We start from the raw sequence: 21951 nt of genomic DNA, 5'->3' as shown, positions 1-21951 counted from the left end.
ATTGTATGTTGGAACCAAACACAAAAGGTATTCTCTGCCAAATGGAGGCATTTGTGTTTTATTCCAAAAAGCCAATAGAATGTCATTAAATATTTTTGAGCAGAGAATAGTAGTACAGGGTCAACCCTATCCTTTTAAAAAGATGGTTTTGGCAACTAAGGTAAATTTGTTCAGAGAGAGGAAAAACTGGAATGAGCTAAATACAGTCAAGATGACTATTTCCAACTTTTACATCATAGCATTCTGTAACTGGAGGGTGTAAAAAGTAAAATACTTGCAACTGATGTTTACTTCTAAAATATTCATTGACTGAAGAAAAGCCTCTAAATGGGCAGGCAGTTTTCTTCTGTTCAGTTACTGCAATTCACCTGAGAAGCACTAACAGTGTCTTTTTTCTGGCACCCTGAATTTTTTTTGTGTGTTGTTCTGTTCTAGCAGTTTCTATGCTAGGGGAATACCTGACTTACTTGGTTCTCAGACTTTCTTTAGGGCTGTCAACAGCAATCTTCTTGGAAATATTATTTACAGAAAGGTACTTCTGTGGCAGTTCTCTGACTGTCCCAACTGATGCCATTTGGTGATAACAAGCAGCTATTGCCTTTTGTGATTCCTTTTACTTGTGAACTAAGTCGCAAAGGCAAACGGTTCTGGAAAGAGCTCTGCAATTTGGGATACATCGGAGTAACTAACACAGACTACAAACTGACAGTGGGAATTGAGGAGTTCGCAGAGACAATGTCAAAATTCAGAATGAGTAGATTTTGACAAGGGAAGTTGAGGACACAGAAAGGGGGGAGGCAACAATTTGTGGAGAAAAGAAGGAAGTTTAAGTAAAAGATAGAACTTCTGCGTGGATTGGATAGAATAATGATAACTGACAACAGAGAGAAAGCAGAACTGTTCCACTCATTTATTTTCCTCACCAAAGGAGAGTGATCTTTACCCTGGGAATAATGGAACAAAGATGGCTAACGGGGGTCGAAACCCAAGAAAAAGAAGTACCTAGTAAGAGAGTATCTACCTACTTGTGATGGCTTCAAATCACCTGACCCAGATGAACATCAGCTTTTGATCCTGAAATAACTATGATTATTTCATAAGATGTGATTGCTGAGCCATTGTCAGTGATATTTGAAAGACCATAGAAAACTGGAGAGTTAGGATAAGACTGGAAAAGGGCAAATGGGGGGGGGGGGGGGCGCAGAGACAGTCTGCAAGCTTGACTTCAGTTCCTGGCTAATTTTGAGAATAGATTATTAAAGAGATAGTTGGCAGACATATAGGTAGAGATGCAGTTATTACAGATAGCCAGCATGGCTCCATTAAGAGTAGGTTATACAAAGTCAACATTAGGCTTTCTTGACAAGACTACTAAACTAGTAGGTATGGGGGATGCTGTGGATGCAATTTATGCAGATTTTATCAAAGGTTTTCAAAGACTATCTCGTAATATTCTTCTGAAGAAGATGGACCAGATGGTGATACCGTCATACAGGTTCAGATTTGGTTGTGCTCAGAAAGTGTTTGCTGACAATTTGGAACTATGCCCAAAGGGCACTAAAAGACTGTCTGCCCTTTGATCCAGCCATAGCACTGCTGGGTTTGTACCCCAAAGAGATCATAAGGGAAAAGACTTGTACAAGAATATTCATAGCTGCGCTCTTTGTGGTGGCCAAAAATTGGAAAATGAGGGGATGCCCTTCGATTGGGGAATGGCTGAGCAAATTGTGGTATATGTTGGTGATGGAATACTATTGTGCTAAAAGGAATAATAATGTGGAGGAATTCCATGGGGACTGGAATGACCTCCAGGAAGTGATGCAGAGTGAAAGGAGCAGAATCAGGAGAACAATGTACACAGAGACTGATACACTGTGGTTCAATCGAACGTAATGGACTTCTCCATTAGGGACAATGAATGTCTCTGAACAATCTGCAGGGATCTAAAAAACACTATCCACAAGCAAAGGATAAACTGTGGGAATAAAAACACCGATGAAAAGCAACTGCCTGACTACAGGGGTGGAGGGGATATGACAAAGGAGAGACTCTAAACGAACACTCTAATGCAAATACCAACAACATGGAAATAGGTTCAAATCAAGAACACATGTGATAACCAGTGGAATTGCGTGTCAGCTATGGGAGAGGTGGGGGGGGAAGGGAAGAAAAGAAAATGATCTTTGATTCCAGTGAATAATGTTTGGAAATGACCAAATAAAATAATGTTTAAAAAAAAAAAGAAAGTGTTTGCTAAAGGTTCAATGTCAGTGGGTCAGGAGTTTGCCAGTGGAGTACCCCAGAGATATATGCTTGGCCCTATACTGTTTAAAATTTTTATCAGTGGCCTGGTTCAAGGTACAGATGTCATGTTCTTCAGATTTGGAGATGGCAAAGCCAGGATCCAAAAAAAAGTCTTGGTGGTCTAGATATAGATAGGCTATCAGGCTGAATCTAAGAAAATGAAATTCATTAGGAATAAAGGTAAAGTCTTGCACTAGGATATAAAAAAATAAACTTCACAAGTATAAAATGGGAGAAACCATTGATGGACAGCAGTTTTTCTGAAAAATATCTAGAGGATTTAGCAGACTATCTCAAGCTTAGTATAAATTAGCATTGTGATAACATAGCAGCACAAAAACCCCAATTCAATATTGAGCCACCTTAATAGAGGCATAGCTTCGAGGAACAGATCCTACTATACTCTGCCCTTGTCAGACCTCATATGGGATATTGTGCTCACTCCAGGGACCATGGTTTAAGAACATTAGTAAGCAGAATAGTGTCCCAAGGAGAGCAACCAGAATGGTGAAAGGCTGCGCCTGTGGCTTATGCCAACCAGATGAAGGAACCAATTCCAGTTAGCGTGCAGAAGAGAAAGCTTGGGAGAGGCACATGTTAGTTGTCTTCCATACTTGAAGGTCTTTCATGTGGAGGAGGGAAAGGTAGGTGGCCCAGTGGATAGCAGGAAGACTCAACTTTCTGAGTTCAAATCTATCCTTAGGCACTTATTGGTTGTGTGACCCTGGCCAAGTCACTTATCTCAGTTTCTGCATCTGTAAAATGAGCTGGAAACCATTCTAGTAACTTTGCCAAGAAAATCCCAAATAGCATCACAAAGATCAAACATGACTGAAATGACTGAAAAACAAAGTGTGGAAGAGAGGACTAAATTTGTTCTATTTGGTTCCAGGGTGCAGAACCAGAATCAGAGAGTGGAAGATGCAAAGGGGCTTATGTGGGCTCAGTGTTAGGAAAAACTTCCTAACAGTGAGAGCTATCCAGATACTGGGTGGGCTCCCTTGGGAGGTGACGGGTTCCTCCTCCTTGGAGGTTTTCAGACCGAGGCTGATGTATTTTTAGGTTTATTTTAGTGAAGATTTCTTTCATGTATGGGTTGGACTGGGTAACCTCTGAGGTTTTTTCCAACTCTCAAACTCTATGTTTCTATGGGAAAACCACAGGATCGCTGAGTGGGTAATTGTTGTCAGTTCATCATTGGCCATAAGTAAATAAAACTATGATGAACAGCATTCCAAAATTAATCAATTCAGAAACATTCGTTATGAACTCAGAATGTCAGGCTCAATGTTAGGGATTGCAGATACAGAGACAAACACAGACTCTTGTTTTTGTCCTGCCCTTGAGGAGCTCATATTATAGCCAGGGAAACAGCATGCATTCATAGAAGTAGATAAAAGGATTTGTATTTACTTATAAGTAAATACAAAGAAATGTTGGTGAGGGCTAGTAGGGGACTCACCACTGTGGGGATCAGGAAAGGCTTCCTGTAGGAGACGGCATTTGGGCTAATCTTTAAAGGAAGCTAAAGATTCTAGGGCATGGGGAGGAGGGAGTACATTCTCAGATTGGTGACATTCTGTACAAGAGTATAGAAATGGGGTGGTATCTGTATGGGATGGCAGGTTGGCCAGTTTGGCTTGAGTTTAATGTGAGTGAAAGGGGCAATGTGTATTTAGGCTGAACAAATATCCCAGACACAGATTTTGGGAAATTGTCCTCAAACTTTCCTTAAATCCTTCCTTCCCACTCCAAACACACACACATGCACGCACACACGTAACTTTAATGCTTTATGTTGTAAATGTTTGGTCCGATTTTTGTTTGCCCCTCTATGTTGCTCACTAAGAGGAATGGCCATGCCCTGATTTAAATTCAACTCTCCTGGTCTTCAGAGAATCCTGTAGAGCATTCAGTGTACCACTCCCCAGGTTATGCAGGGGTCACCTTATTCGTTCCTACTCAATTACATAGCTTTTTTCCTGTGACTCCATAATTGTTGTATGTGGGTAGGAGTTTCTTCATTCTCTTCTCCCCTCTTGGCAATTTATGCAAGGATCCCTTCATCCATTTATCTTGTCCCCATTTCCCCTCATGAAGATTGCAAGGTTCAGCTCTTCCCCAGGTGTCCCAGAGATCAAGTTTTCTCATAAGCATGCAGCTCACAATCAATCCTATATTCCTTTTCTATTGCACTTGATAGATTTCTTCATTTAAAACCTTTTGATGTGCTCAGAGGTTCCCTTCTCATCCCAATCTCGTTACAGCCTAAGGAAGTGAAGAAGTTGACAAGATGAATATGAGTTAAATAAATAAGAAAGAGATGATAGGAAAATTGGATTTGACAATAAGAGGGAAATATGTTTATGTGTGGAAATTAAAAGAAATTTAATTGCTAAGAGGAGATCTCTGATCATAATAATGAAGAAAGATAATGTGGGAAGGTATCATAAAATAGAGAGGAGAGTAGGTTAGGGGTCATTAATAAGAAGTAGTTATTAAAGAAACTTTTAGCATTATTAGAGAATGATACAATTTATAAAAGTCTACAGGAAAAAAGTTAATAAAATTTGCTTGTGAGCTGAGAGGCACAGAGAATATTTTATTTTAAAATCTTTACTTTCTGTCTTGGTAATAACTCTAAGACAGAAGGACAAGGGCCAAGCAAATGGGGTTAAGTGACTTGCCCAGAGTCACTTAACTAGAAAGTGTCTGCAGTCACATTTGAACTCCAGTCCTGGTGCTCCTCAGGTGCCAAAAGAGTACATTCTGACTACCAGTCAGAAAAGATACACATAGAGGTGTACTCAGGTGGCTCAGTGGACAGAGTGCCATTCTTGGAGTTGGGAGCACCTAGATTCAAATATGACCTCAGACATTTCTTAGCTGTGTGACCCTGGGCAAGTCACTTATTTCCAATTGCCTAGCCCACTGCTCTTCTGCTTTGCAACCTATACTTAGTATCAATTCTAGGACGAGATGAAAGTTGAAAAAGAAAAAGTATGCTTAGAGAAAATATCTATGCCAGGCATATGTGCCTAGCCAGAGCAATGGTGCTCCTGAGGCAGTATCCTCAGGATACTTTGTACTAGTCTGAATCCCTAAAAATTATTCCAGAAATCATCATCTCCTTTATCACTAGCCTGAGCTGTGGAAGAGTTGCAGATGTTTGAAATCCCTCTTCTATCCCTTCCCAGGCAGTCAAATCACTGTTGCCCCTTTGTAGCTAATCTAAAGCCTTGGATTGCAGACTAAAGAAACACGTCATATAGATGCCAAAGCCTTGCTCTAATCATCAGAGTACATACTTAAAGAAGAAGAAGCTGAGTTTCAACAGATTTAAGCGTAGAGTCACAGTTCCCTAATATAGAATTCTACTAGCCCAGTAATGATAAGGAACGAATAAGAGGAGGAAGCACAGCATCCAGGAAACCACAAACTTGGTAAAAGTCCTGAAAAGTTCAGAAAGTATTGTAAAACGTTCCCAGCAGACCTAGCATTTCCCACAAACTCCATAGCATTGAATTGGCCATCATCTTACCCTCTTGCTAACCCAAAGTCCCCAACTTACTTTATTAGGGAGATTTTTTTCCCCCTTGGGAAAGCATCTCTAATTATGGAATGGAAATCAATAGGAAAATATGATTCACTTTACAGAAATTGCATTTGGCAGCAAGTTTGCTGTAGAATATGTCATTTTCATCAAGCTGAGAGCAGGTGTATATATTGTAGTTTATATTTCAAATCACCTGTGGTGACCTCACCATTTGGTAATGGGAAGAAACACTCTGAGAAAATGCCAAGGACAGGAATAGGAGAACTGAATATCAAAAGGATTTTTTTTCTCCTTTAATTCTTCTTTGTCTTGGTCCTCTCTATTTTTCCACCATACTCCCTAGGGGGTATTTCACCTGTGTGTTAACATCTTAGCTGCATTGACCTCCTGTTATGGTAACAGATGGTTCAAGTGCTTTTATTATCCAATTTGGGATTTAACAAACTGCCAACCAATAGTCTCCACCTCCGGGGTTTAATCATTTTTAAATGGAAGGGGGGGAAAGGGCAAAGAAAGAAGTGATAAAGACAGAAGCTCAAATTGAAATCAAAGCTTCTTTGCCCCAAACCTTTCCCAAGTGAAGTTGGGATCAGATTCTTTAAATTGTTCAAATGCTGCCTCCATTCCGTACAGTTTTGAATTTTAATTTCCTTCTAACATATTTGCCACTTTTAACTTCCTCAACCTAGCCTGATTGTCTCCATAGAGAATATGCAGAGGCAGCTGGGTGTAGGAGAAAACCCACCTTGGTCTGGTTGGATTGGGGGCTTGGTAACCTTTGCCATACCTGACAGCTCCGTGATCTGTGATCAGAAGCACTTGGTTCACTTTCTGTGTCTCATATAATCAGTTAGAAGTGGCGTGACCCTAGGCAAGTTACTTACCTCGCCTAGACCTCATTTTCATCATGTGTAAAATGACCCACTGTTGGGGCATCTAGGGGACAGTGGAGAGAACCTGGCCAAACCTGGAGTTGAGAGGACCTGAGTTCAAATCTATCCTGAGACTCTAACTAGCTGTATGGCCCTGGGCAAGTCACTTAATGCTGATTACCTAGCCCATGCTGCTCTTTTCTTAGGATTGATACTAAGGCAGAAGGTAAGGGGTTTTGTTTGTTCATTTTTAATAACCCCCTGGCATCTTCATGGTTTGTTGTGAGGAAAATACTTCATAGTTTTAAAGCCATGCAAACATTGAATCATTCATCTTGTAAAAATGAATGTCATTTGTCCCTTGGGCTCTGGGGGTGGAAGAAACCTCCTCTTTCCAAAGGTATATCTTAGTGGTATTTTTGCCAGACCACATTCCCTTCCCTCAAATGTCAAAGTAGCACTTCCCTAACCTCCTTATTCCTTCTTCAGACCAGAGAGAGGCAGAACATCCCTTGCAAAATGTGTCTGAACTGGTAACGGGAGGGGAAAGCAGACCAGGGGAATCACAATGGCAACACAAGTAGAAATAATACTAGAAGGCTGTCAACCCCAGGATGATTCTAGTGACGCCAGGCTCGGTCCTGAATGGACCTAGTAATCTCCTTTTAGGAGAGAGGTGGTGGACGATGGAGATGGCATGTTGCTGTAGCTCTTAAACCAACCTGTTTATTGCTGACAAAATGGCTTTTACAGTAGGACCTTATTTTCCTCAAACTCAACACACTTGAATTCAGGTATACATGATTAGTGATTGAAAAAAACAAAAGCAGAAAAATACAAAATATTTTTTTAATTACATACTAAATCCACACCATTTCCCCAAGTGGTATAAAGTCTTACAGCAATTGACCCAGTGATGCTCATTCTTGCCCCAAGAGCATTGGTGTGTCATTACATTGTTTTGCACCAAATGTTAGCATCCACATCAGGGTCATACAGATAGTCTGATACACTGCGGCACAATTGAATGTAATAGGCTTCTCTACTAGCAGCAACAATTCCAGGACAATTCTGAAGTACTTAATGAGAAAGAACAGTATCCACATCCAGAGGAAGAACTGTGGGAGTAGAAACACAGAAGAAAAACAACTGCTTGATCACATGGACCGATAGGTGTATGATTGGGGATGTAGACTCTAAATGAACATCCCAGTGCAAATATCAACAATATGGAAATAGGTCCTGACCAAAGACACATGTAAAACCCAGTGGAATTGTGTGTCGGCTATGGGAGAGGGTTGGGGGGGAGAGGAGGGGCAGGAAAGAACATAATTTTTGTAATCCTGGAAAAATACTCTAAACTAATCAATTGAAAAAAACTTTAAAAAAACAAAGAGAATTCTAAAAAAAAAGAATACTTATTAAATAAAATTAATTAAATATTAATAATAAATTATCAATATTCACTATTATGTTTAATTTTCACTAGGTCTTACTGTATTTATTGTGAGAAAAGTTTTCTGGAAAGGAGGAGTAAGAGGTCAGGAAATGTTCTCTATGTGAAAAACAAAAAGGCATAAATAAATTTTTAATGTACATAAAGGTGAGTAGCTATTGGTTTGCAAAGGCCTTTCCTGAATCAGTTGAAGAATGAAGACCCAGATTGCAGTTTGGTCTATCTGTTGCTCACCTGCTAACCTAGTTCCCAGTTAAGTCCATTCTCATCCAGTTTATATTGAAGATGGGGAGCTGGCCAAAGAGAAGTCCAGTCATCATCTCATCAGCAGTAGTTAGCCAAGAAAATATCATCCAAAGAATAGAATTGCTATCACTGGTGTTTGACTTCTCCACTCAGAACCAAGAGGCCAGCCAGCATTGTCCCTGTCCTGGCATGTCAGTGGCTCGCAGAATTTCCATTGGTAAAGTGTTCCCTGATTAAACGAGTGAAAGAAAAGAAAACCACAACCCTGGGAAATTACTGTTGTTTTGTTTTTCTTGGAAAAACAGCCAACTAGCTACCATAGCATGGTGGGGTTGGAGGGGGTTGTTTTTTGTTTTAAACCTTTTCCTTCCATCTCAGAGTCATATGGATTCTAAGACAGAAGACCAGCAAGAACTAGGCAATTGGGGTTAAATGACTTGCCCAGGACCATATAGCTAGGAAGTATCTGCGGTCAGATTTTGTAAAATTGAGATTTGAACTCTGGACTTCAATCCCCACAAGTCCTTGCTCCACTTCCCCAAAATGCTTTGTAATCTCACGGAATTCTGAGGTGGGCGAGATCGAGAAAGTACTTAAGCTGATTACAAAGGCTTTTGAGGGCTCTTTTTTTGGACTTCCGTTTTGGAGCAGACACGGCTCTTTCCATAATGTAGGTGAGGTCTAGGCCTCTGGCCTAGACACGTGTTTTTTCTTATTCTGTATTTTCTTTAATCTTTAACCTTTAATAAACCTCTAAAAAATATAATACTCCTTGCAGAGAGAAACTAATTTCTACCTGCCTCAGTCTCCCCTAAATTTTAACTGTTACAATTTGAACCTAGGACCTTCTGACTCCAAGTCTAGTGTTCTAACCACTGTGTTAGGTGCCTTTCTTAGCATGGTTTTCAACACATTTGCCTTTGAGTTTGGCATTAATGTATGAATTAAGCAGACCAACCTTACAAAACAGCTTTCCTTTGTCTTGCTGGTTCTTGCTGAATCTGACCACTGCTGGCTTTTATAAGTAGATTTGTGGGGTTTGACCTTGGCTTTTTCCTTAAGAATAATTCCTGTCAGGTTCTAGAAACCCTCCTCTTCTTCTTGAGGGAGAGCTGTTTTGAGGAGGGTAAAGATAGCAATAACAGTGCGCTAAGTACAAATCCACAGTGTGTCCTATTAAAATGTAAAACGATTCGTTGAGTCATCCTCTCCTTAGTTTGACTCAGATGCTTTATGGCGCACTTTGCATGTCATTTATTTCTAATGATTTCCCCATGGAGAAGGGTATCTGAAGGAATCCAAGCAAACTAGAGACTGTTCTAAGTTAAACCAAGTCTATGTAGTTTCAGCATTAACCCTTAGCCTTCAGCTTCCTAGCTCTTCATTTGTCCCTTTTAGGGCTCTGGACCTTCCTTTAAAAGAGAGGCAAATAGAATGGCTTCTACTCCCAGAAACTTTCCAGTATTCCTTTAGCCACAAAAAGAGAAAGAGAGAGGCGAGAAGCGATGGAGGGGGGAAGGAGGAAGGAGGGAGAGAAAAGGGGGGGATTGTCTAGGGATCCTTGCAAACATGGGACAGCATTAAGAAAAGCATGGAGAGGGGGAAAGGGATGACTTCTTCATACTCTTGTTATTCAGTCTCAGTCTTCATGACCCCATTTGGAGTTTTTTAACAGAGATACTGAAGTAGTTTCCCATTTCCTTCTGTGACAAGGAAATCACTTTAAAAGACTGATATATATATTAATTTAAGGTCGCCAAGGAATTCAGCTATGTAATTCCTAAATGAAAACTCAAATTAGCCATCAGCCTTTTATAGAGTTTAATTACAAACAGGAGGAAGAAAGGAATGAGAGAGAGAGAGAGAGAGAGATAGAGAGAGAGAGAGAGAGAGAGAGAGAGAGAGAGAGAGAGAGAGAAAGGGGAGAGAAGGGAATAGGGCTTAAATACCTCCTCTGTTTAGGCTGGGCCAAAAGGCCCAAGCCCTTAGATAGCTGGGGCAAAGAAAAGAGATCAGTCCCTATTACTCACGTGACCAAAATGGAGAAACAGTCTCAAAGGCCCCCACCTTCAGCTTCCTTCAGAGCAAGCTTCTCAGAGCACACTCCAACCACTCCGACAAACTCCTCAAACCACCCACCCTGAGTCTTCAGACCCCTCTATCTTTAAGGAAACCATCCAAGTTCCCTCCCCTCAGTTCTCACATCTACCAATCATTGTCCATCAATTTCCCTGTGCCAATGGAGGCTCAAGCTTAAACCAGGACCGCCCAAAGGTCTCTGGCTTTGCACATGTCTGTTGAAGGATCATATTCTCAAATAATTAAATCTTTGATCCTTTGCTACAGCCCTTCCTAAATCCTGTTAACCTGAGTAGGGTAGAGATTGGAATAATTAAATTTTGATCTATGCTGCAGCCCTTCCTCAATCCTGTTAGGACTGAGTAGGGTGGAGATTGATTCCAAGTATCTCCATTGTATCAATTCTAAAATCAATCATGACTCAAAGAAATTCCTGTTCTATGCTTAAGCATAGGTCAAAGTCCTTTCCATTGTTCAGCAAAAGGTTTCTGTCCTAAAGTAATCTTAAGAAGGGAGGAGGAGGAACCTCCCATGCCAATGGGGTTCACATTCCAATAGACTATCAGTAAGAAATTTTCCAAGTATGAAATTTCCCAATGGTGAAATTTCCAACATTTATAAGTCTAAGGAATTTTAAGGTTTACACTTCTTCAGACCATTTTACAAATGAGGAAACTGAGGCAAAGTGTTAATGGAAAATAGAAAACGTTGTGTAAGGTATGATTGAGCATTAAATGCAAAGAGAGACAGGTGAAAAGAAATTATTCCAAAGACTGGAGGTGACAGGAAAGCAAAATTACTAAATTAATGAAATGACCCATCTCTGCCAGGGGGAACTGACAGAACTCCTTGATTGTATGATTAGCCGAGGGATAACCAATAAGACACGAAGAAAAGTGAATGCATGTAGAGATTTATCATAACAAAATTCTCCATTTCCAAATCTGATAATTTGAACTTGTTTATATTACTTATTTTCTGTGTGACCCTGAGCAAGGCCCTTCCCTTCCATAATTCCCTCAGTTTCCTCCTCTGCACAAGTAGTTGGATTAAATTCTACAAACTTATTAAATGGCACAGTAGATAAAGTTCTGGGCTTGGAGTCATGAAGACCTGAGTTCATATTCTTAAGACATTTCTAGCTGCATGGCCCTGGGCAAGTTACTAAACTCCTGCTTGCCTCAGTTTCTTCTGCTGTCAAATGGGGTATTAAGAGCCCTTACCTCCCCAAAGTTGTTATGAGGATTATATGTAATATTTATGAAGCACTTAGCACAGTGCCTGGCACTTATTTAGCACTTAATAAATTCTTGTTTCCTTCCTTTCTTCCAAATCCAAATCAAGTCTTAAATGTTGAGAGAAAAATGAGCCACTGGTTTTTCCACAGTCATAATTTCTTTCATCCAGAGTTCAAAGAATATAGTTCTTGAAGGCAGCCAGGTAGCATTGTGGAAAAAGTACCGGACCTGAGGTCATGCTGACCTGAGTTCAAATGTGACCTCAGACACAAGTTATGTGACCCTAGGCAAGTCACTTAACTTCTGCTGACTTCAGTTTCTTCACCTATAAAATGAGGATAATAATAGCACCTTCCATCCAGAGTTGTCAGGAGAATCAAGCATATACACAATTTGTAAAGTGCTTAGCACCGTTCCTGGCAGATAATAGGCACTTTATAAAATGTTTATTCCTTTCTCCCTCTCCTTTCACTGATTACTTTTTTTTAAATTCAACTTTATTTTCAATTCCAAATTCTCCATCTTCTCACTTGCTCTCCTACCCAATGAAAGACCAAGAAATAAACCCATTACAAATATAAAATCATGCAAAACAAATTTCTATAACAGTCATGCCTTCACACACACACACACACACACACACACACACACACACACAAAAGGTGGGGTGGGGGGAAGAAAAAGAAAATATGCTCCAGTCTATACTATGAGTTTATTTCTCTCTCTGGAGGTAGATAGTCCTCTGACATTATAGTGGATCATGGAGTTGATAAGTTACTTAGTCTTTCATAGTTGATCATCTTTACCATATTACTGCCTCTGTGTTTATTGTTCTGCTGGTTCTGTTCGCTTCACTTTGCATCAGTTCATACAAGTCTTTCTGGTTTTTTCCAAAATTATCCCCTTCAACATTTCTTATGCGATGATAGTATTCCATCACTTTCATATGCCAAAATTTGTTCAATAATTACCCAGTTGGTGGGCATCTCCTCTGTTTTCAATTCTTTGCTACTATAAAAAGCTGATGTAGATAGACAGACAGACAGACAGATAGATAGATAGATAGATAGATAGATAGATAGATAGATAGATAGATGGGTAGATAGATAGATAGATGGGTAGATAGATAGATAGATAGATAGATAGATAGATAGATAGATAGATAGATAGATAGATAGATTATATGTTTGCTTTTCCTCTTTATTTGATCTCTTTAGGACCTACTGGCAATATTGTTAAGTCAAAAGGTACACATAATTTAATAGCTTCAAGGACATACTTCACTGGTTCTTTTGAGAGACCAGCTTGTTTCATTTTGGAAATTCCTGGCCATGGATAGATAGCATCTTTCTTCACTCTCTGAACTGGAGAATGAGAGTAGAAGAAAGGATAGAACCCATCCACTACTGTTCCTTTTGTTCCCTTGATCATAGTAAACACCCAAACTAATCTCAAATATTGGGTTTTTCTTTTTTAATAATCTCTTCCAGAAGGGGCAACTAGGTGACTCAGTGCCTAAAGAGCCAGACCTGGAATTGGGAAATTTGAGATTCAAATCTGGCCTCAGACACTTCCTGGCCCTGTGACCCTGGGCAAGTCACTTAACTCCAATTGCCTGACCCTTATATCTCTTTTGCCTTGAAACCGATATCTGAGATAGAAGGTAGAGATTTTTAAAAATATGAGTAACTGGTACAATGCTATTGTTCATTTTTTTTCTTCTGTTTTGATCCAATTGGAATATGAAGGTTTTTAGAGTAGCTGTAGGATGGAGAGCTGAAAAGTTCCTAAAAATCATCTAGTCCAACCTACTCATTTTTATAGATGGAATATCTTCTTAAAACTTGGATTATAGATACATGTATATATGTGTTATATGCATTATATATAATTAATATTTTTGTGGGTATATCACCATGCATAATTTTTATTTGTATAACACTTATCTTTTAAGAGAGTGGCTTTGAAATCTCCTAGCAGCTGTGATGGCCCCTGCCCTTTCCAAATATTTTCTGCTAATTATATCCATTGTCAGGCCATGTATTTTAGTAATTTGGACTTTTCTCCTTTCATGGTAAGTATGGGTAGATCTTGACTAGTGTAAGTGAATCCCCTAAATTGGTTGCATTCCCTTAATTTGCACTGCATATTTCCATTGGGCTAGACTCAATCGCCATATTTTACATAGTCACAACTTTGAATATTATGAATGTAAATCCATGTGACTCCATCAGAAGGATTCATTATTTACACTAATCAGGACCTATCTCTGAAATAAAGTGAAAGCTTCCATCAAGGTTCCAGAACCATTCAGAACTGTTCAGGATCTAATGTCAGAAGGGCTTCCAAGAATCATCCTTAGGTTTCCGCTTTCTTAGCCCAAGAAGTGGACATACAAATGCTGTTTACACACAAGTACATTCTGTAGCTGCCAAAGGGATTGGAGTGACAGCCACCATCATTCTGGAGGTTATATGCTTCCCCAGACCTCCCAAAGTGTCCAGAAAGATTAAGAACTCTTGCTTTAATCACTCCACTTTTTAAAGGAAGGAAATAAACATATATTAAGCACCTACTATGTACTATGTGCTAGATAGCTCAGTGGGTAGAGCACTAGATCTGGAGTTATAAATGCTTGCGTTCAAATCCAGCTTCAGGCACTTACTAGCTTGTGTGGCTCTGGGCAGATCATTTCACCTCTATTTACCTTAATCTACTGGAGAAGAAAATAGCAAACCCCTCCACTATCTTTACCAGGAAAACCCTATGAATGCACCACAGTCCATGGGGTCACAGAGAGTCAGACTCTAATGAATGACAGAACATCATGTGTCAGAAACTGTGCTAAGTGTGCTTTACAAATATTATTTCATCTGATCTTTACAACAACCCTGGGAATAGGTACTATCAGTATCTTAATTTTACAGTTGAGGAAACTGAGGCAAATAAAAGTTAAACCACCTAGCTGCTTCTATATGTTTGTGTTAATAACCAAATTCTTTATATTTTCCCCACCTATAAGTGATAACAGTATTTTGAAATGATGATATTCTAAAATTTCTGTAGATTTTCATAGCTCTTTCTTAAAGTCCTGCCATCAGTGCAAATTCAGTAGTTGATGCAAAGAAGAATTTATTTAAACACAGTTAAAAAAGGAAAATGTGGTTGGAGTTTCAAGCGAAAATCATTTACGTTTTGTTTTTGTTCAATACCTGTGAGGGATGGTATTCATTTCGTTTCATCTAGAACATTCTAGACACAACAGGTTGTCTGAAAGAGTTAACCTTCTAAGCTCATTCATGAATCAGAGCTCTTTGGGATTTTCCACTAAAGTTTTTCCACAGGCCTTCAATTTCACACTTATGCCTCTAGAAAACCGCTAAGCATTTTAATTTCTGAGTCATTCATTATTCATTTATAAACAGACCTCTAAGGGGTTAGGAGACTATGGGCATGGGGCCATATTGTTTTCACTTGGGTTTTTTGAAGGGTTTGAGAGGTCATTATTCTTCTAATGAAATAATATAATAGCAATGAGACTGTTAGAGTCCCTATCTATATAGAGCCATAACTAGGTTGGGCCAACTGGGCCTTTTTCCCAAGGCATGACAATCTAGAGCCAATCTGACAGGATTTGCTATCCTTGAACAGAATGAAGCAACCAAATTTGAACCCACCAGATTAGCAAGATTAATTACTTTTAAAAGGAAGCTGCCAGATGGCACCTTCTTTAGTTCAGCCACACCCCATCTGAGCTCTTCCCCAGCTTGGCCAAGCCTTGTTCCATTCTACCCCCCACCTCTAGTTGTCCTGGAGTCTCCACTAGGAAGGTATCTTTGGATCTCTACTTTCCTACAGATGAATTTATCTCTGAAAGTCAATCTTGGGGCATGTTTTGTACCACTAACCTCAAGGGAAATAGTTCTAGTTACAGCTCTAAACAGAAAAAAACTAGCAAAGAATGAGGAAATAGAGAAAAAGGTATATACATGTGCAACTTATTTTTTCTGGGCAAAAGAGAAAATTTCAGCCAAAGCCAGAGTTAAAACCTTTGGAAAGCTTCTTTCCAATCTAATTTTCACTGTGTATATGTGTAACACATTTGTGAATGTTTAGAGTGAGAACTAGTTTTCAGATTCCTCTGGACCCTAAAGTATTTTGTTCATTCTTCCAGTGTCTTCTCTTCCACCATGAAATTTTAGTAGTTACTATAGCATTTAATATTGATACAGCAAGTGAATATAATGCATGCACATATGTTGGGAGAAAGAGATTGGGTTCATAGTTAGATACTGAAGCTTTAGGGTATGAAATGGCAAGAGCAATTTGGTTATAGCTTGGGTGCATTGGTCCAGCTGAAAGATCAACAAATTGGAAAATATTCCTACATAACTGGAGCTATCTAGATAACTAGATAAAAATAGAAAGATAAGAATTTGCTGATTTCTGGAGAGATTAAGAAACTAAAGAAATGGCATTCAAATAAAAGATGGTCAGGAGATAAATCGGATAGGGGAGACAATGAGTCTATAGATATTATAACAACTTGCAAGCTGGCGCAAGGAGATTAAAGAAGAAATCCTGGAATAATGAGATAAAATTTAAAAACTCCCCAAACAAGGCAAACTCTTGGAAAAGCTTCTTGACAGCTGATGAGTTTGAACCAGAAGATGTCTTCTGAAATAACCTGACAACCCCCTGAAAATAATAAAGGATCCTCAAAGTCTTAGTGCCATTTTAGCTTAAAATAACAGGAAGACTTTTAGGAATAGTAACAGATACTGATGTTTGTTGCTCAATAAATAGTGAAGGAAGGGAAAGGTCCAGGACATTATTTCATGCAGTAAATACTTATTGAGCACAGATTATGTTACACACTCAATGAATACCTGGGGATTGATTGAGAAAATTGAATTTGATGGAAGAAAGAATAGTAATTTTAAGGATAAGAGTAGATGTGGACATGAGAGACCCCTGAGATAATCCTGCACAGGAGTGCTTATAAGATAGAAAGAAATAAAGATGATGTGAAAATGGAGCACATATATCTTCTGGCTAAGTAATGAACAGTTTAGCACTAGTTTTCTCAGCACAAAGAGATGCCATGTAAGCTAAATCTCACACCTTGGCTTGTGGCCATTGCACCTAAATTATACCAGCCAGGATGCTAAAGCACCCCAGAAAAGAAAGAGCAATCGACCTTGCTGCCTTCTCCAGGAGAACAACTCTTTGTGTAAATAAGTTTTAGGGTTTGGAGTGTAATGGGGTTTTGGAGGAGGGGTTTTTTTGTGAGGGACAGCATATTAGACTGTGGTTTCATTGGTAATACCAGATAAGCAAACTCCTTCTACGAATGTCTGTTCTGCATCTTGGTTTCAGAGAATTTGCCTGGGCACTGAGAGGCTGAGTCATTAGCCAAGTTTCTCAGAGCTAGTATATTTTGAAGGTGGACTTTTAATCCAACCCTACTGACTCTAAGGCTGTCTTTCTCTCCATCATACCCTGCTACTTCTCAAATAAGCTCGTGGTTATATATTCAAAAAAGGCATTTAAAGAAAAGTCAGATACACCCAAGTGGAATAGTAATGGGATAAGAGAAATATTAGGATAAGGTTTGTGAAGTATTTGAACTTCCTTAGATTAAAAGCATTGGATTAAAAAAAAATTAGTATTACAGATGTACCTCACTTTGCAATAGATCTTTTTCTCTGAAAAAATTATATATAATTTTGATTGTGCTTTTTTACTAGGGGAACTAACTGTTTAAAGAAATAATCTTTCTGTGTGATGCATCATCTACCAACTCTATTGTTGTTTTTTTTTTTGCCCATCTTGATTTTATTCATTGGGTTTCCTTAGATGGAGTGAATATCAGTTTTTCTGGTAAAATGTTGGAGACTCTTAGTAAGTCTGAAAGATAGGTGGCTACCAGTGAAGAAGTAAAGATAATCGTATACAGTCATACTTCTTACTTCAAAGAGCTACAAGTTTATCAGTACAGTGTAGCCTCATCTCTGGTTTCATGAGCTTATGTGGCCAAAAAATAAACCATCATTTGGATGACCAATCTTGTAAGGAGCCTCTCCAAATATACGTAAGGTGGGTCTCGATTGACAGTCTGTTGCCAGATCCATAGTTGGCAGCTTGATAGCATCTACTAAACCCTTTGAGAATGAAAGGTCACTTCAGTGTGACACAATAAGGCATCAGAGGAGGACTTTAGTAGAGGATACAACTGTAGCATGTGATGAAATGTTGAAAGGAACCCTCAGGATCTGATTGTCATAAGTTATTTAGCTCTTAGGGGGTTCTTAAATCTTTTTTTGTGTTGTAGTACACTTGGGTGGTATAGTGGAGGCTATGAACCCCTTCTCAGATAATGCTTTTAAATGCACAAAACAAAACACATAAAACTAGAAGGAAAACATATTATATATATATATATATATACACACATATATATTTCATTACAGTAATCAAATTTTTTCAAAAAGCTCATGAGTCACTTAACTCCATTTCTGCCTTGAAACCAATACTTAGTATCAATTCTAAGATAGTACAGAAGGGTTTTAATTTTTTTTTTTCTTAAGCACCAAGTTAAGAAGCCCTGATTTATCAGAAGCCCTTTTTAAGCCTTGTTCTTGATGGGCATCATTACTAGATATTTACAAAAACTAAGTCCTTAATATCTTAGCCAAATTCTGAAATCATACTGATGATATGTAGGTTTCAACAATTCATTCACTGAGTTGCCCAGGAGCATTCACCTACCCAGCAGACATATTTATTCATTCAGCAGTGCCTATACTTCAGGGTTATTTTGTTGCTGTTCAATTCAACAAGCACTTATTTGTCTACCTCATTGTACCAGCCACTGGAAATATAAGGATGAAGTCTCTACCTTTAAGGAGCTTATAGTTTGCCTTACATTTTTGTTAGCAAAAAAAAAAAAATCCTGATTAATTCTTTGTTTTGGGCAATTGTGGGTATGTTGTGACTTCCTTTTTTTTTTAAGTCATCTAAAGAAATAATGCTTCAAAACACTGAAGAATGGATGAGTTTTTAAATCCTGTATCTTCTGTTTAAAAAAAAGAAATTCTAGATATATTTACTACTGTGGGTAGATAAGGATCCCAATAAGAGAGAAGGACAAAGGTCTATGGTAGAAAATGTCTTTCCAGATAGTTTTCCTGAGCTTATTGTTATAGCAGAGAATTAATTTGCTGATCAGCAGTTTTACCATTTGCTGCCTAGTTCATACGGGACACAGAAACCATGATGTCATCTTTCTTTGCTTCTATTTCTCTCCCACTGGTGTGTGTGTGTGTGTGTGTGTGTGTGTGTGTGTGTGTCTTTCTCAAACTCTGATTACTAGAATAACTCTTGTTTCTATTTTAGGGTGTGAACGGCATGTCTGTGGATGAGAAGACTGAATCCCCCATGTATGTGTATGAGTCAACAGTCCATTGTACCAATATCCTCCTGTGCCTCAATGACCAGCGGAAGAAGGATATTCTTTGTGATGTGACTTTGATCGTGGAAAGGAAAGAGTTCCGAGCCCACCGGGCTGTGTTGGCAGCATGCAGCGAATACTTCTGGCAAGCTCTGGTAGGACAGACGAAACATGACTTGGTTGTCAGCCTGCCTGAGGAGGTACAGTATTTTCATTTGTTACTATTGATGACAGTGTCCTGTCGATTGATAATGTTGATTTGTGTGCATGCTTTCATTTGCGTGCGTCTTTACTTGTCCCCCACATAAACCACTAGATCCATGTCACGGGCTTGTCATCTAAGCCGTACACCCAGGAGGAGAGGGGCATCAAAGTCTCAGAGAGAAGGTTTTGAATACATCTCCTTATTTTAAAAGACCACAACCTTACAGCCCCTTAGACTGTTCATTTAACCTTCTGGTTATGAGTATACCACTCATGGAGATGTCCAACCTTTGGGGATTTGAATCAATAATTGTTGCTATGATTTTTTCACTTTCATTGGGTTTGAGAATTGTTGGATTTCCCTTAAGAGAAAAGTAACAAAAGGGCTCCCAGGACCATTCTTTCTTTGGCTGGGGATGAGGTGGTAGGGGAGTCATAAAAATAACCAACCTTTATAATTGATTGTTCCTTTAACAAAAGCTCTCAAATGAGTAAACTTGCCTTTACTGAAACTATCTTAAAAGAACTCATTTCATTCCTTTTTGTAGCTGCACCAGGTATGTTTGTGCTAGGAGGACACCCAGGTGGCCTTGTAGGTTTTGATCTAGAAATATAATTCCTTGGTTCTTGTTGTGCTTTAGAACCTCCAAGGATAAGCTACCCTTTGGAGGGCCATGAAGTCCATTCATCCTCTAAATCCTGCTTCTCCTAATTTCCTTTCTTATATGAAGATGCTTGAATCCTTTTCTGTCCATCATCCTGATTTCTCCTTCCTGATATAGATAATTTTTAGACCTTTTGTTTAGGTTGAAATAAGTCCTTAGGAACCAGAGAAGAAAGATAGACATAGTAATGCCAAAGGTTACATCTCTAATGGCTTCCCATTTGCTTTCTCACACCTCCAGAGGAACACTTTGAGCTGTAATATGATTTGAATTTTTCTTTCAAACCTTATCAGGACTCAAACTTAAACAAAGTCTCCTACTTGCCTGAAAGAAATGACTTTATTACTGAGTAACAGTGTAGTGGCAAAGAATTTTAAAAGTAGCAAATGCATGAATATCTAAGATTTTTTATATTAATAACTTTTTAGGTCAACTCTTTGGGGGTACATCATTATCCATACTTTATCTCTGTCTGCTAGATAGGAAGTCTAGTACCTCTTTGGCAGGTGGGTCCACTCAATCAGTTGTAACAATTATGATTTTTGAAGGACATATTCCATGCAATTGGTAAAGAATAAGACAGGATTTCTAATTTCTCTGTTCTGGGCTGACAGGAGGTAATCTATTAAATCAAGTTCTCCCACTGAAAATGATTCATTTTGAACAATTCCAAACATTTTCTAAACCTTATAATTATATATGTTTTACTGCAAACCTTTGACCCAGAATGGTATTCTGGTTAAGTGAGCATTGCTAAATATTCTACATGTTTACTGCCAATTTTCAAAGAATTAAAATATAAAAATATATTTGGCAGGAAGATTAGATATTATTTTCTCACCTTTTGATGACTCATATGGTGTTTTAGGATCTTACAATGTCCCTCAGTCATCATTTGTCACTATATAACGAGCTTGATGAGAAAGAGCATGACATACCTAACTAAGGAGTCTCCTTTTTGATTAGCTTTTTAAAAAATTTTTATCTTTATTTTATTCCAATAACAAATTTATATGTAAGTTTTCCAAAGTTACATGATTTGTGTTGTCTCCCTCTCCTATATATTATAAAGGTGTCTCCTTTTTGATCAAATCTCTGACAACAGTTTATTTGGTTGGAGGCAGCTAGTTAGTTCACTGGACCCTAAATCAGAGAGATCCAAGTTCAAGTACAGTTGCAGATACTTACTAGCTATGTGTCCCTGGGCAAGTCATTAATCCCCTCTCTGCCTCAGTATCCCCATCTGTAAAAATGAGAATAATAATTGCACCTACCTCTCAGGGTTGTGAGAATAAAATAAGATAAGATTTGTAACATACTTTGTGAATATGTGAATGTTAAAGCACTATGTAAATGCTAGCTATTATTCCTATTCTTATATGTGCTTGTCATTGATTTCTTCTATAGGCTGCATGGGACATATCCCTACCCACAAAAAAAGTCCTGCTGTTTTAACTTTTTAGCTATCGATAGTCCAGATAAAAAGTCAACAGGACTATATTGATTTTCTTCTTCTCCTAGACCTGTGTAAAGTGAGCATTAGGCACCAAATGATCTCTACCCTTCTATATCATTTATAGTATTTCAGTTAGAGGCAAAGCTGAAACTTTTTGCCCAGAACTTTATAATTACTTCATTTTACTGAGGAATAAAGATAAATTAAGTCTGCTTGTACCCTCCAAATTTGAATATCTTGTATCTGTGAATTTCAGACTAGCTGAGGACAATTCTCAGAGATAGGTTTTTCATTGTTTTTAATGACTCTTGCATAGCTACAGAATGCCAGGTTAAAATCCCACTGAAGTCTGTGATGTTTCCATCAATGACATCACAATTGTTTTAGAGTGGTAAATAGGCAAGGTATCACTAACACAGCCT

General features: G+C 38.6%; 1 protein-coding gene across 5 annotated transcripts in view; it reads left to right on the top strand.

Moving 5' to 3' along the window:
• BACH2 (BTB domain and CNC homolog 2) overlaps positions 1 to 21951 on the top strand; it is a 413528-nt gene that overhangs the window by 300461 nt on the left and 91116 nt on the right. For all 5 annotated transcript variants that reach the window (XM_007484325.3, XM_056818596.1, XM_056818597.1 and 2 more), the window contains one exon: positions 19150 to 19404. In XM_007484325.3, the coding sequence (XP_007484387.1) occupies positions 19150 to 19404 (255 nt within the window). The remainder of the gene's footprint in view (positions 1 to 19149; positions 19405 to 21951) is intronic.

This window comes from Monodelphis domestica, chromosome 2 (assembly GCF_027887165.1).
Source record: "Monodelphis domestica isolate mMonDom1 chromosome 2, mMonDom1.pri, whole genome shotgun sequence".
Lineage (NCBI taxonomy): Eukaryota > Metazoa > Chordata > Mammalia > Didelphimorphia > Didelphidae > Monodelphis > Monodelphis domestica.
This window is presented reverse-complemented; position numbering and strand designations above follow the sequence as displayed.